General features: G+C 41.3%; 1 protein-coding gene across 1 annotated transcript in view; it reads left to right on the forward strand.

The window, feature by feature from the left end:
• cfap36 (cilia and flagella associated protein 36) overlaps positions 1 to 17,043 on the forward strand; it is a 110,670-nt gene that overhangs the window by 41,398 nt on the left and 52,229 nt on the right. Inside the window, 2 exon segments of the mRNA XM_067989028.1 lie at positions 9,736 to 9,823; positions 13,257 to 13,431. Coding sequence (XP_067845129.1) covers positions 9,736 to 9,823; positions 13,257 to 13,431 — 263 coding nt within the window.

Genomic DNA, 17,043 nt, shown 5'->3' on the forward strand with positions numbered 1-17,043 from the left:
ATTTAAGAAGTCTGCCAATTCCTTGTTCTCTATTTATAGTATCACCTGCATCTGTCTTTAATGGGCCCATATTCCCCCTTACCACTGTTTCTCTTTTATATTTATAAAAGCTTTTACTGTTAGCTTTGATATCCCTTGCAAGTTTCTGTTCATACTCTCTTTTTGCACCTCTTATTACTTTCTTTATATCCCTTTTTGTTTTTTGAAATTCTTCCACTCTGCTGAATTTCCACTTTTCCATTTTCTTTTCTTTTAGCTTAATACTGTCTCTTACCTTGTTTGTTGACCATGGTTGCTTAATTGCATGGAGCTTTTACCTTTTAGGGATATGTACTGGTTTTGTATTGTACCAAATACTTCTTTGAATACTTCCCACTGTTTGTCTGTAGATTTAACATTAACAACTCAGCCCAGTTTACATGGTCAATTTATTTCTCATCCCTTCAGTTTGCATTACTTGAGTTTAAAATCTTGGTTTATGACTCTTGCTTCTCCCTTTTGTACCTACTATCAAATTCAATCATAATATGGTCACTATTCGCAAGATGTTCCCTTAGTCGGATTATTAACTAATTCTGGTTATCAGACAAATCCTTAACCCCTCACCTTAACTCCTCACAAAGGAACTGTCTTGAGTTTATTGCATAACTTGGGTCCAGAGTGAATAATACCTAAATTTGGCTCACCGATCCACCTTATACCACTGTTCAGAATGAAATTGAGTTTATTATACCAACCCTCAATTAGGATATCCACAAGCTACTGAGTGAATGAATTAACCTTTTCTGAACATATCATCAGGGAAGGCAGACAACAAGTCATGCACTTGCACTAACAACTTTATTGACTATAAAACCACAATTTAAACTGAAACATTAAATATATAAAAGTTAATTGATATAAATGGTTGTAATCAGGATCACCTAGTAGTTTGAATAACAATTAATAGAGAGAATTACTTAAAATGAGTAACAGTGGTTGTAAAGACAATTCAGGGTATCATTGTAATTCAGCTGATTATAAAATTATAGTTGAGATCAGTGTCTGAAACACAAATTGGTGAGATTAATCTAGAATTAAACTAAACTCCTTAGATAGCTGACAAATTAACAGCATCAGATAGCCAGTCCATTGACTAAATTAGGATCCATATGTGGGTGGTTAGCAATGTTCACAGAGCTTATACGACCTTGTCCTTTGGGTGGCCTGGTTCTTCCCCTGGTACAGCAGCTTTAGCTTCTGGAACATCGAGTTCATGAACTCCTTCAGAGGAGTCATCTGTCCCACTATGATACTCTCTTCCAGCTGAATCCACCTTACACATAAGTGACTGTATCTGAATTAGCTGGCTTAACTCTCATTTTCCTTGATTTCAAACAACTTGCACAGTTAAGTTTATCTCTGCCAGTAATTGGCTGGCATAGTTGTACAATCTCTCTTTTATAACTTGCTACTCTCTGCCCTGAATATACTTTGTACTTGTTAAAGGTACCCTTCTACACCTGCTAGTTAAAGGTTACTACTGTGAAAGAGAAGACAAAGAAAACACTCTTCCAGCTAACAGAGAAACTACACCTAGCAAAGATTCTGAATCTGCTGAGAGGTGGGCCAAGCACCCTCTTAAACCCTAAATCCAAAACCCCTTTCCATGCAGTTGACCAATGTGGGCAACTTGTGTCCAAAGGATTCACCTCTTTTGGTGTCAATCACGATTAACTTTGACAACTTCCAGAACCTTTACATGACTGTTAATGAGGCATGGATACCTAGACATACCAGATCCCAATTTCACACCCCTTCTCTATCTTTTCTCTTAACAAAGGGTCCTACACAAGACCAGATAAGGCATGGCATATTTATGTCCCGCTATCTATTCCTGACCTCAGTCCTTAATTTTGGCTGTCTTGTCACTGGTAAGGAATGTTCTGTTCCAATAAACTTTTTTTTATTTGTTCATGGGATGTGGGCATCGCTGGCGAGGCTGGCATTTATTGCCCATCCCTAATTGCCCTTGAGAAGGTGGTGGTGAGCGGCCTTCTTGAACCGCTGCAGTCCGTGTGGTGACGGTTCTCCCACAGTGCTGTTAGGAAGGGAGTTCCAGGATTTTGACCCAGCGACGATGAAGGAACGGCGATACATTTCCAAGTCGGGATGGTGTGTGACTTGGAGGGGAACGTGCAGGTGGTGTTGTTCCCATGTGCCTGCTGCTCTTGTCCTTCCAGGTGGTAGAGGGTGGGGGTTTGGGAGGTGCTGTCGAAGAAGCCTTGGCGAGTTGCTGCAGTGCATCCTGTGGATGGTACACACTGCAGCCGGTGGTGAAGGGAGTGAATGTTTAGGGTGGTGGATGGGGTGCCAATCAAGTGGGCTGCTATATCTTGGATGGTGTCGAGCTTCTTGTGTTGTTGGAGCTGCACTCATCCAGGCAAGTGGAGAGTATTCCATCACACTCCTGACTTGTGCCTTGTAGACGGTGGAAAGGCTTTGGGGAGTCAGGAGTTGAGTCACTCGCCGCAGAATACCCAGCCTCTGACCTGCTCTCGTAGCCACAGTATTTATATGGCTGGTCCAGTTAAGTTTCTGGTGAATGGTGACCCCCAGAATGTTGATGGGGGATTCGGCGATGGTAATGCCGTTGAATGTCATGGGGAGGTGGTTAGACTCTCTCTTGTTGGAGATGGTCATTGCCTGGCACTTATCTGGCACGAATGTTACTTGCCACTTATCAGCCCAAGCCTGGATGCTGTCGAGGTCTTGCTGCATGCGGGCTCGGACTGCATCATTATCTGAGGGTTTGCGAATGGAACTGAACACTGTGCAATCATCAGCGAACATCCCCATTTCTGACCTTATGATGGAGGGAAGGTCATTGATGATGCAGCTGAAGATGGTTGGGCCTAGGACACTGTCCTGAGGAACTCCTGCAGCAATATCCTGGGGCTGAGATGATTGGCCTCCAACAACCACTACCATCTTCCTTTGTGCCAGGGATGACTCCAGCCACTGGAGAGTTTTCCCCCTGATTCCCATTGACTTCAATTTTACTAGGGCTCCTTGGTGCCACACTCGGTCAAATGCTGCCTTGATGTCAAGGGCAGTCACTCTCACCTCACCTCTGGAATTCAGCTCTTTTGTCCATGGTTGGGCCAAGGCTGTAATGAGGTCTGGAGCCGAGTGGTCCTGACGGAACCCAAACTGAGCATCAATGAGCAGGTTATTGGTGAGTAAGTACCGCTTGATAGCACTGTCGATGACACCTTCCATCACTTTACTGATGATTGAGAGTAGGCTGATAGGGCGGTAATTGGCCGGATTGGATTTGTCCTGCTTTTTGTGGACAGGACATACCTGGGCAATTTTCCACATTGTTGGGTAGATGCCAGTGTTGTAGCTGTACTGGAACAGCTTGGCTAGTGGTGCAGCTAGTTCTGGAGCACAAGTCTTCAGCACTACAGCTGGGATGTTGTCGGGGCCCATAGCCTTTGCTGTATCCAGTGCACTCAGCCGTTTCTTGATATCACGTGGAGTGAATCAAATTGGCTGAAGACTGGCTTCTGTGATGGTGGGGATATCGGGAGCAGGCCAAGATGGATCATCCACTCGGCACTTCTGGCTGAAGATGGCTGCAAACGCTTCAGCCTTGTCTTTTGCTGGACTCCGGATGGGGATGTTTGCAGAGCCTCCTCCTCCCCCTGTTAGTTGTTTAATTGTCCACCAGCATTCATGACTAGATGTTGCAGGACTGCAGAGGTTTGATCTGATCCGTTGGTTGTGGAATCGCTTAGCTCTGTCTATAGCATGTTGCTTCTGCTGTTTAGCATGCATGTAGTCCTGAGTTGTAGCTTCACCAGGTTGGCACCTCATTTTTAGGTACGCCTGGTGCTGCTCCTGGCATGCTCTTCTACACTCCTCATTGAGCCAGGGTTGATCCCCTGGCTTGTTGGTAATGGTAGAGTGAGGAATATGCCAGGCTATGAGGTTACAGATTGTGCTGGAATACAATACCTCATGGATGCCCAGTTTTGAGCTGCTAGATCTGTTCCATTTAGCATGGTGGTAGTGCCACACAACACGTTGGATGGTGTCCTCAGTGCGAAGACGGGACTTCGTCTCCACAAGGACTGTGCGGTGGTCACTCCTACCAATGCTGTCATGGACAGAATGCATTTGCGACAGGTATGATTGGTGAGGACGAGGTCAAGTAAGTTTTTCACTTGCTGGTTCGCTCACCACTTGCTGGTTCGCTCACCACTTGCTGGTTCGCTCACCACTTGCTGCAGGTCCAGTCGGGCAGCTATGTCCTTCAGGACTTGGTCAGTAATGGTGCTACCGAGCCACTCTTGGTGATGGACATTGAAGTCCCCCACCCAGAGTACATTCTGTGCCCGTGCTCCCCTCAATGCTTCCTCCAAGTGGTGCTCAACATGGAGAAGGACTGATTCATCAGCTGAGGGAGGGTGGTAATCAGCAGGAGGTTTCCTTGCTCATCTTTGACCTGATGCCATGAGATTTCATGGGGTCCAGAGTCAATGTTGAGGACTCCCAGGGCCACTCCCTCCTGACTGTATATCACTGTACCGCCACCTCTGGTGGGTCTGTCCTGCCGATGGGACAGGACACACCCAGGAATGGTGATGGAAGAGTCTGGGACGTTGGCTGAAAGGTTTGATTCTGTGAGTGTGGCTCTGTCAGGCTGTTGCTTGACTAGTCTGTGGGACAGCTCTCCCAATTTTGGCACAAGTCCCCAGATGTTAGTGAGGAGGCCTTTGCAGGGTCGACTGGGCTTGGTTTGCCAATGCCGGGTGGTCCGTCCGGTTTTATCTTAATATGTCTTTTCGTTGCGAGATTTTACAACTGAGTGGCTTGCTAGGCCATTTCAGAGGGCAATTAAGAATCAACCACATTGCTGTGGGTCTGGAGTCACATATAGGCTAGACCGGGTAAGGATGGCAGGTTTCCTTCCCTAAAGGGCATTAGTGAACCAGATGGGTTTTTATGACAATCTTGTAGTTTCATGGCCACCATTACTGATACTGGTATTTTAATTCCAGATTTTTATTTAATTAATTGAATTTAAATTCACCAGCTGCCATGGCAGGACTTGAACTCATGACTCTGGATTTTAGTCCGGGCCTCTAGGATTACTAGTTCAGTAACATAACCACTATGCTACCATACCCGATTGGTTTTAATTAGTTTTGATTAAAGTTGTATAGATCCTTGGTTAGACCATACTTAGAGTACAGTGCACAGTTCTGCATTCCATATTACAAAAAGGATATAAGGCACTGGAGAAGGCAAAAAGGGTTTACAAGGATGATACCAGGTTAGGACTATCAGGAAATATTGAACAGGCTGGGGCTGTTTTCTCTTTTTTTAAAAAAAAAAGAGGTGGCTGAGGGGTGACCTAATAGAGGTCTTTAAAATTATGAAGGCGTTTGATAGGGTAGACATAGAGAAAATATTTCCGCTTGTGGGGGATTCCAAAACTAAAAATCATAAATATCAGATAGTCATTAATAAATCCAATAAGGAATTCAGGTGAAACTTCTTTACCCAGAGAGTGGCTAGAATATGGAACTTGCTACCACATGGAGTAGTTGAGGCGAAAAGCATAGATGCATTTAAGGGGAAGCTGGATAAGTACATGAGGGAAAAAGGAATAGAGGGTTATGCAGATAGGGTTGGATGAAGTAGGGTGGAAGGAGTCTCATGTGGAGCATGAACACCGGTATAGACCAGTTGAGCCGAATGGCCTGTTTCTGTGCTGTAAATTCTATGTAGTTCTATGATTTCCAAGCCATTTCTCAGTATTTAGTTTAATTACTGATAACTTTAAGCTGAAACTCAATTTTGAGAACACATTTCAGGTAATTTACAGGGCATTTTCCCTACAAGTCAGTGTGGCTCAGTTGATAGTGCTCTTGCCTTTGAGTCAGAAGATTGTGGATTCCATGGTGGCCATGAAACTACAGGATTGTCATAAAAACCCATCTGGTTCACTAATGCCCTTTAGGGAAGGAAACCTGCCGTCCTTACCTGGTCTGGCCTATATGTGACTCCAGACCCACAGCAATGTGGTTGATTCTTAATTGCCCTCTGAAATGGCCTAGCAAGCCACTCAGTTGTAAAATCTCGCTACGAAAAGTCATATTAAGATAAAACCGGACGGACCACCCGGCATTGGCAAACCAAGCCCAGTCGACCCTGCAAAGGCCTCCTCACTAACATCTGGGGACTTGTGCCAAAATTGGGAGAGCTGTCCCACAGACTAGTCAAGCAACAGCTTGACATAGCCACACTCACAGTGGAACTGAACACAATCTAGGCTGAAGCCTTAGTGCAGTACCGATGGAGTGCTACATTGTTTGAAGTGCCGTCATTTAATTGAGGCCCTGTCTGCCTGCTCAGCTGGATGTAAAAGATTCATGGCACCATTCAAAAAGCAGGAAGTTCTCCCCATGTCCTGGCTAACATTCCTCTCTTTGATCCAGCCCCAACAAAAACAGATTATTTGTTCATTCATTTGCTGTTTGTGGAGCCTTACTATGTGCAATTTGGCTGTCGCGTTTGTCTATATAAGTGACTGCATTCAAAGGACATCATGAAGCACTGTATAATTGCACGTTTGTTCTTTATTTTTCCTCCTTCTGCTTTTTTGTAAGTCCTGGTATAGATAATTTTTGAGTAGGATATATAGATCTGATAACATATCACTGAACATTTCACGATAGAGTAAGCAGGGTGTGCCTGAGAAAACTTCCATTCTTCATTTCATTCCAAGTTGGATGTAAATCTATTTTGTGCAACTTTAGTATTTGTGTAAATATGCAAAGCCGTGACAGATTTAGATCAGTGTCCAAGGGAAAAAATGCAGGGCTATGGGGAAAGGGCAGGGGAGTGGGACTAATTGGATGGCTCTTTTTCAAACAGCTGGCACACACATGCATGATGGGCGAATGTCCTCCTTCTGTGCTCTAAGATTCTGTAATTCTATGAAAAGCTGTAGTACATGTTTGTTTTCATTGTATATCAAAACATTGCATGTAAATGTCAAAGGAATGAGTTGAACAAAATTCTATATTAGATTCAAACTCAAAGTGGGATTAGAAAAGTATGTGTATTAAACTAAGTAATGCAGATCCAACAATTGCCCACAACTCCTCCAAAGATACAAAATTTAATACTTGGAAGTTCTTTCTTTCAAGAAATAGGAGAAAAGAAGAGAAAGCATATCCAATTTATATCTCTATCAGTAAATATATGTGTAGAATGCTCCATTTTTTGGTTTTGTTTACTTTGAGAAAAGAACTGCAGTTGATTTATCAAAATTGACTACCAGTATCATATGTAGGAATTAGTGTATTCTGCTGACCAACAGACTTCCACTTTGTGTTGGTTCAGATTTTGAGTTGAATATCTGTTTTAGATGCCATCTGGTAGATAACTAAGATGAGCCTTCAGCAAACAGATCAATACCTACATTTGCCCATGAAGTGATTAGTTTACCTCACAGCAGGAATGCTACTGTACAATAAGAAGCATGCATAAATTTCTACAGAAACTGGCATTTTCCAAGCTGTTAGATACAGCATAGTTCATGAAAATGCTGGAAACGTACTTACTCATTACCCAGAATAAGAACTTGCAAATATAATGGTGCACAAAAATATCCTTTTATGGCATATGCTTACAAGTGAAATGGATCAGTGATTAATAGCTAATTTAGACTGATGGCATGTACTACCAAGATAGACAGGTTATGGGGCCATTGGCAAGTCTCCCTGATGTAAAATGTTATGAACCTTAAGTGATACGAAAAGTTAGTTACTTGTGTATACAATGAAAACCATGGAATTACAGATGAACAAAACCAGAAGTTAAATACCAAAAATAAAAGTAAACTAAATAAGAGATGAACGGTTTCTGCAAAAGTGCCTGTGAGCTGTACTTGTAAAATATCTCAGTTCTAAGTGCAGAAATTATCATGAACACTAGCTACAGCTGGAAGCCAAAACAAAACATATCTTAAAAAGCTATTTTAAACCTCTCTAAATGAAAACTGACATCCTTCAAAGGAGGAGTACTGAACCAACACTTTAATTTTTAGGTCACTCCAAAATAGAACCATAGGAGAAGTTTACAGTACAGAAGAAAACCATCAGCCCACTGTATCTATGCTGGCTCTTTGCTAGAGTAATCTGAAACTAACCCACCTGGCTTGCTGTCTTCTCACAGCTGTGCATATTCCTCTGTTTCAAATATTTATATCTTAAAAGATGCAATGGTTTCTGCCTCCATAACAATCTGGTGATAAACCATTTGAGACTCTTCTTAGTGACAATGTTAAATCGATTACATCTTGTCATTGACTCCCTAACCAGTGGTTCACACTACTGGAGCCCTTCATAATTTTAAAAGCCTCTTAAATTTTCTTTGCTCCAGTGGAAATAATTCCAGTATCTCAGTCTGTCTCTTACTTTAGTTTCCCATCCTTGGCATCACCCTGGTATATTTACCTTGTATGCTGTCTGATCCTATATGTCATTTCTATAATGGCTTCCCAAATCTGCACACAATACTCCAAATGTGACCTAACCAAAGCTTTGCATAAATTTATCATTACTTGTTAATAGACAAATCTCCAGGATCTGATAGTTTCCGCCCCAGGTTATTAAAGGAAAAAGGTGAGGAAATTGCAGATGCGTTAGTCATTTTCCAAAGCTCTTTAAATTCAGGGATTGTGCCTTTTGGATTGGAAAATTAGAAATGTCATTGTATTATTTAAGAAGGGAGGGAGAGAGAAATTAGGTAACTACAGACCTGTCAGTTTAACATCAGTGGTGGGGAAGTTACTGGAATCTTATCAGGGACAGAGTGACCGACCACTTGGACAAGTATGAGCTGATCAAAGAGTCGGCATGGATTTGTGAAGGGTTGGTATGTCTGACCAATCTAGGAGGTGCTGTATTTTAGATGAGACGTTAAACCGAGGTCCCATCTGCTCTCAAGTGGACATAAAAGATCCCATGGCACTATTCGAAGAAGAGCAGCGGAGTGCTCCGTGTTCTGGCCAACATTTATCTCTCAACCAACAACACTAAAAAGAAATTATCTGGTCATTTACCTCCTTGACAATTTTGGGACCTTGCTGATTTTAAATTGGCTGCTGCATTTTCCCACATTACAACAGTGACCAAACTTTGAAAGGAATTCACCAGCTGTGAAGTGCTTTGGGATGTCCTGCGGTTGTGAGAAGGGTTATAGAAGAAACAACTTGCATTCATATAACACTTCATCAGACGTGAAGATATTAACAATGCTACTTGATTTCTTTTTCTTTCACAAAGAGGGTAGGGGAAGGTAGAGGAAGGAATGTATTGCTCCCTAAAGTAGGGAATCAACAAGTGATGTGAAAGGGAAATCGATGATGCAATAATCATACGTGGGCTTTGAATGGATCTGCCAAATTACCTCTTCTGGCAATGGATTTTCTTAAGATAAAATAATAACTAGGCTGTTCCTGTTTCCATTTGTGTTTAAAACATTTTGATGTGATTAAATTACTACAATAATTAATTTTCCATTATGGATAGACTATTGTAGAATTGTTGCAATTAGCGTATTAAACTTTTTGCTAAAAGGCTTGAAATACAAGTGGCAGATTGGCTTATAATAAGGCAGTGTTGGATGTTTACAAATTGACTATAAAAAGACTTTTGTTTCTTTTCTTGGCAGGTGTTCTACCTGAATGTTTGACAGATGGAGAGGACAAGATCAGTGAACTGGAGCAACAGGAACTTAGGATATTGAGAGATGTGCTGAAGTGAGTAAATGTGTAGATTGTATTCCTGCTCATAGTATACTACTCATCATTTTTTTTAAATTACCGAAATAGGTAAGGTAAAGCATCCACATAAAACAATGTGGTTATCAGACTTTCCAATATATAATAGCTGAAGGATAATGTGTCAGCACATTGTTCTTTCACTGCTGGGTTTTATCCAGCCAGACTGATTAAAAGTATCCTCTCTCCACTGGTTGTAAGGATACTGCATCAAATGAGTTTGAGTCGATTCGACTCCATTTCTAATGGGCCGTAGTATAAAATTGCCTGCTGTTGATTATTAATTAGATATCTCACCCAGGCCATAAGGATGACTTCTGTGGGAAGTGGAAAGATTCACATTGGTACGTGCAATAGGAGGTACCTTTCTGAGGTTAGGATTAAGGTATGCGGGTAGGTCCTGGTTGACATATTATGAAAAGTTTACTTGTAGCTGCTATATGCAAGTGAAGTAAATCCTGTTATTACAATGTTCATTTCTGAACGTGAACAGTTAATGGAATACATTACTTTTTTAAAATGATACAAAGCTTAAGATTCGAGGCTCTGAAAAGTTAATAACTTGGTTAAGTTTGAGTTACTGGCTAAAAGTTTGATTTTCAGCAATGTACTGTGTAATATAGGTTTCATTTTTTTTTTAAAAGTACAACTAATGTCCTTTTGATTTAAAAAGAACTTTTTATTTTGAGGATACAACAAATTTCTAATTTAGCCTGGAAAATGAGGTTTTAATAACCAAATTGTTTTTTTTAAATTGTGGCACACATGGCAACTGGATGAGAATTTGTACAACAACTACTTGCATTTATATCACGCCTTTAACGTAGTAAAAGTCCCAAGGAGCGTTATCAAACAAAATTTGACACCAAGCCACATGAGATATTAGGACAGGTGATCAAAAGCTTGATCAAAGAGGTAGGTTTTAAGGAGGAGAGAGGCGGAGAGGTTTAGGGAAGGAATTCCAGAGTTTAGGGCCTAGGCAGTTGAAGGCACGGCTGCCAATGGTAAAGCAATTAAAATCAGGTATGTGCAAGAGGCCAGAATTGGGAGCGTGCAGAGATCTCAGAGGGTTGTAGTGTTGGAGGAGTTTACAGAGATAGGGAGGGATGAGGCTATGGATGGATTTGAAAATCAGAATGAGAATTTTAAAATCGAGGCGTTGGCGGATCAGAAGCCAAGTAGGTCAGCGAGCACTAGGGTGATGGGTGAACGGGACTTGGTGCAAGTTAGGTTATAGGCAGTAGAGTTTTGGATGAGTTCGAGTTTATGGGAGGCTGACCAGGAGAGAAATGGATTAGTAAAGTCTAAAGGTGACAAAAGCATGGATAGTTGTTTTGGTGACCAAAATTGTGGTTAGATATCTGAAATAGTAAAACAATTATGTACAGTGTAACCTGTCAGCAGGATTTAGCAATGCTAGGCATTTGATTGGGTGGCTTCAGTTTTATGTATCTGAATAATTAGTCACAATAATCCATTATCAAGTTAGTTCTATTCAAAAGGAGATGCTTAGATTAAATTGTTAGGGCATACAGTCACATTGTTATATACATTGCATTGAGTAACTCATTGATGAGAAAATGCTATAATTAGCTTAAGCATAAGTGTTATCAGCAAATGTAATTGAGAATTACTTTTTCAAATGATTTTTTACATTGTACATAAATAGAAACTTTAGGCTTTCAGTGGTACAGTAGAGCAATTTCATGGCTGATGCCAATTTTATTAAAATGTGTGAACATTAAAAGCTGGAATCATAAGTGTAAAGATTCACACTTACAATCAGCTACTGGGAACAATTAAAAATAAATGGGAACATTTGAATTTATAGGAGAGATCTTGAGAGAGCCTAAAGTGGCTGCATATTCTGTAATGCTGGTTTAGGAATCATTGTATGCTGAGTGATTTAGAAAGCCTGGGGGAAATAAAACTTGCTACACAGATTTTTCACCTGGCAAAGGGATTACATCTGTTGTACTTCACATCTGTGATAAAATATCTTCTCTATCTCAAATCTGCAGTTTTATTATCTAAAAGGATCTTGGGATCTAAAATTTAGATTATAACACCTATTATGCCATGAACTGTCCCTATTTTTTTGTTAGGAAATGTGCACTCATGACATTGTGCTCTTCCATAATCTTTCAACAAATTAGCATATGCCCATTGTCTCTTGCTCTGTAATAAACATTTTTTGGAGCAGAGAGATTTCCTTTAATCTTAAGTATACACTTGTAATGGAGAACTAATAATATTTTTAAAATTGGAGATATCGTGCTGGTGTCTTTTTTTAAGTACAGTTTGCTGCCAAGGGCCAGATTCAAGGGGAGGAGGGACAACCAGAAAATTTGTCACAGACCCAAAAAACTAATTGGGTGAAGCAGTGAAATTGAGAATTTCACCATCTTGGTAATGGCAGTTATCACTTTCATAATTTCCTACCTTACAACAGTGACTAACCTTAAAGTACTTCATTGGCTGTGAAGTGCTTTGGGATGTCCTGAGGTCATGAAAAGTGCTATATAAATGCAAGTCTTTTCTTAATGCAGAGCGGCACCAAAAATATTGTGCTGCTCTGCATTATGAGGGGGGAGGGGAAGTGATTTGGCCAGACACATTGCTATCAAATCGGCCATTTCTTGGGAACTCTTCAAAACAAAGGCCCATTCCACATTTAAAACACCTGTTGACTGCCACTGGATTGTCTGCACTGTTAAACATGAATTCTCTTAAAACATTTTTTTTACTTTTTTATTTTATTCATACTTGTTGATTTTTGTCTATTTCTATTTAAAACCTGAGGAGTGATGACATCTTGGGGGTAGTGGGGTGTTGGGAGCACTAGTTTGGATTTAGTGAAGCCAGCAGTGTGAGGAATTATTTGTAGCAATGTAGTAAATAAATAACAAGTGTAAATTAATTAATCTCCCTGATTATGGTAGGGTTAGTTACCCTTGATGTAATCACTACTCTCAAAACAAAATTCATGGAATTAAAAAAAGATGGATTTAACTTTTTTAGGAATTAGATACTCTACCAGTATATTATCTTAATGATGCAGACATATTGCATTATTTCAATACATCAGGTATTCTAGAAAAAGATTTTTAAAAAACCTAGCCCTAATGATGAGAATCTTTAAAAATCTGTTTTAAAACATAATTTTAATCTGTTATCTTCACTTAATCTTACTACTTATGTTGCCTTCTGTCAAAAACTGAAGATTGTTGCATTATCTGAAGAATGCAGGGAGGAGATGCCATGTGGCACAGGATGACAATCTCTTGAAATTTCAAACTCAAGATTTCCGTGTTATGTTGAAAAAAAACCTAATTTGATTCATGAGACTACTGCTACCTAAGTAATCCGTACTTGTTTTTAGACAAGCTGTGCATTTTTATCCCTTCCTCAGACAATCAAAAGATGAGTATGAACAGGAGATGGCAAAAAGATATGCTACAGAGACTGGAGCTAAAGCTGAAGCAGTAATACAAAGTGACTTAGAGAAAGCAATTATGGAGAATGCACAGCAGGAGGAAGCACGACTATCCAGACAACACCAACAAGGAAAGGAGAATTTACAACGGGTAATAAATGTTTTTAAGATGGTACTCATGCATTTGCAGTAAAATGCCATTCTATAAATCTAAATGCAACATTTAAAAGTTCTGTTGTAATATTGAATGGGATAACGTACTCCCATTGACATTTTTTGTAATATTTCATACTTTATACAAAGGTCAAACTTTGGCTAGCGTTGCCACCTTGCAATGCAAGATGCAATAACTGACTACAATTTTGAACTTGTACCAAAATTGAATTTCCTTAACTTTTACAGTTTTCCTTCCTCTCTCTTCTGAAGACAATGGGTCATGCTACAGTACTGTTCTATAGTTGACAGCAATGCTCCTGTACCTTCCCCAAGTGGCCATTCATGTAAAAGCATCTACAAGATATTTGAACATAGGAGTGATCACAGCCAACTCTGATTCTATCCCCATTTACGGTCTTACCGATAGGAATCAGGAGCAGGAACCCCAACTGATTTTTTTCCTCCTTTAGTCCAGGTTTCTCAGATCAATTGTAATGCCTCCACTGCCACCTTGGATAAGATCGCCTAGCACTGCACAGACCATTGATTGAACCTGGGATGATCCTGATCAGTAATGGACACTTAAGCACAGTGCCATTAGAGAGCCCTAGGGGTCCCTTCTGTAAGCAGGCCTGATAGGAAACGTGTAGACTGATGATGCATACAGAGTCTAATTTCTTCATTTTTAATGATGGGGGTGTTTCAGACTGTTGTTTCCTTTTGTGCTGGAACTATTATGTATCCACGTTGTAACTAACAAAAGAACAGTTATTTGTGTAAAATTATACATAACTATAGTATGCTCTTGCAATATTCTGAGCCCTTGACTATTACAGAGCAGCTCCTTAATCTAAACTTGAGAGTTATCATGTGTCAAGAATTGTGTATAGCCAGAGGAAAGCGGCGGGAGAGAGCGAGACCAGAGCGGAGATATAAACAGCGCGGAGAGAGCGAGAGTCCAGTCGGTGAGCGGCGGGAGAGAGCGAGACCAGAGCGGGGATATAAACAGCGCGGAGAGAGCGAGAGTTCAGTCGGTGAGCGGCGGGAGAGAGCGAGACCAGAGCTTACTCTGAGAGCGAGACTCTGAGACCAGCGGCAGAGTTCAGGGTGACGTCACCAGTCAGAAAGTGACGCGGCACAGGGGAGGCAGCTGATTGGTGAGTAGGTTCAGGTGAGTATTTCTACCATTTTACTGTAAGTAAAGTAATAAGAAAGGGAAGATCTGCAGGTTTTATAGCAGATAGTGTTTTTTTTTAGTGAACCTAGGTCCCTAGTATAGTTAACATTTTCTAATTTCAACGTAATTTAAAAGGGGTAACTAAGCTAAGGCAAGTCATGGCAGCAGACCTCGCACCCGTGATATGCTCCTCCTGCAAGATGTGGGAAGTCATGGACACTACCAGTGTCCCTGCCGACCATGTGTGCGGGAAGTGTGTCCACCTGCAGCTACTGACCGATCGTATCTCGGAGCTGGAGCTGCGGGTGGACTCACTGTGGAGCATTCGCGATGCAGAGAAACTCGTGGATAGCACGTTTAGCGAGTTGGTCACACCGCAGGTAAAGGGTATACAGGCAGGAAGTGAATGGGTGACCACCAGGAAGAGTAAGAGATGCAGGCAGGTAGTGCAGGGGTCCCCTGTGGCCATCCCCCTCTCAAACAGATATGCCACTTTGGATGCTGTTGGGGGGGATGACTTATCAGGGGAAGGCAGCAGCAGCCAACTTCCTGGCACCACGGGTAGCTCTGCTGCACAGGCTGGGAGGAAAAAGAGTGGCAGAGCTATAGTGATAGGGGACTCAATTGTAAGGGGAATAGACAGGCGTTTCTGCGGCCGCAACCGAGACTCCAGGATGGTGTGTTGCCTCCCTGGTGCAAGGATCAAGGATGTCTCGGAGCGGCTACAGAACATTTTGGAGGGGGAGGGCGAACAGCCAGCTGTCGTGGTGCACATAGGCACCAACGATATAGGTAAAAAAGGGGATGAGGTCCTAAAAGCAGAATATAGGGAGTTAGGAGGTAAATTAAAAAATAGGACCTCAAAGGTAGTAATCTCAGGATTGCTGCCAGTGCCACGTGCTAGTCAGAGTAGAAATAGGAGGATATTTCAAATGAATACGTGGCTAGAGGAATGGTGCAAGGGGGAGGGATTCAAATTCCTGGAACACTGGAAACGGTTCTGGGGGAGGTGGGACCAGTACAAACCGGATGGTCTGCACCTGGGCAGGGCCGGGACTGCTGTCCTAGGAGGAGTGTTTGCTAGTGCTGTTGGGGAGGGTTTAAACTAAAGTGGCAGGGGGTTGGGAACCTGAGCAGGGAGAGAGGGGAAAGCGTAACAGGAAGGGACAGAAGGTATGGAGTAATAGGTTAAGTGTTAAAAAAGGAAAAAGCAGGAACTAAGCGTCACAAAACAGATTTGAAAGTTCTTTATCTGAATGCACGTAGCATTCGTAATAAAATGGACGAGTTAACGGCACAAATAACTACGTATGAGTATGATCTTGTGGCCATTACAGAAACATGGCTGCAGGGTGACAACGACTGGGAATTAAATATGCCAGGGTATTTAACAATCAGGAAGGACAGGCAGGAAGGAAGGGGAGGTGGGGTGGCTATGTTAATAAAGGAAGGAATCACTGTAATACAGAGAAATGATATTGGGACAAAGCATCAAGATAATGAAACAGTTTGGGTGGAGATAAGGAATAATAAGGGAAAAAAACATTAGTGGGCGTAGTATATAGGCCTCCTAATAGTTGCAACTCTGCTGGAAGAAGTATTAATCAGGAGATAGTCGGGGCATGTAATAAGGGAACAGCCATAATTATGGGGGATTTTAATTATCATATTAACTGGACAAATCAAATTGGGCAAAGCAGCCTTGAGGACGAGTTCATTGAGTGCATCAGGGATGGATTTCTTGAGCAGTATGTAACTGATCCTACAAGGGGGCAGGCAACCTTGGACCTGGTCCTGTGTAATGAGTCAGGATTAATTAATAATGTCCTAGTTAAGGATCCCATTGGAACGAGCGACCACAACATGGTTGAATTCCATATCCAATTAGAGGGTGAGAAGGTTGATTCTCAAACAAGCGTACTGAGCTTGAATAAAGGAGACTATGATGGTATGAGAGCGGAATTGATTAAAGTGGACTGGGAAAATAGATTAAAGGGTAAGACGGTACATGAGCAGTGGTGTTCATTTAGTGAGTTATTTTACAACTTTCAAAATAAATATATTCCACTGAGGAAAAAAGGGTGTAAAAGAAATGACAACCATCCGTGGCTAAGTAAAGAAATCAAGGATAGTATCCGAATAAAAACAAGGACATATAAGGTAGCCAAACTTAGTGGGAGGATAGAAGATTGGGAATTCTTCAAAAGACAGCAAAAAGTAACTAAAGGATTGATTAAGAAAGGGAAGTTAGATTATGAAAAGAAATTAGCAAAAAATATAAAAACAGATAGCAAGAGTTTCTATAGTTATATAAAAAGAAAAAGGGTGGCTAAGGCAAACATAGGTCCCTTAGAGGATGAGACCGGGAAATTAATGGTGGGAAACATGGAGATGGCAAAAATGCTGAACAAATATTTTGTTTCAGTCTTT

The sequence above is a fragment of the Heptranchias perlo genome, chromosome 8, assembly GCF_035084215.1.
Source record: "Heptranchias perlo isolate sHepPer1 chromosome 8, sHepPer1.hap1, whole genome shotgun sequence".
Lineage (NCBI taxonomy): Eukaryota > Metazoa > Chordata > Chondrichthyes > Hexanchiformes > Hexanchidae > Heptranchias > Heptranchias perlo.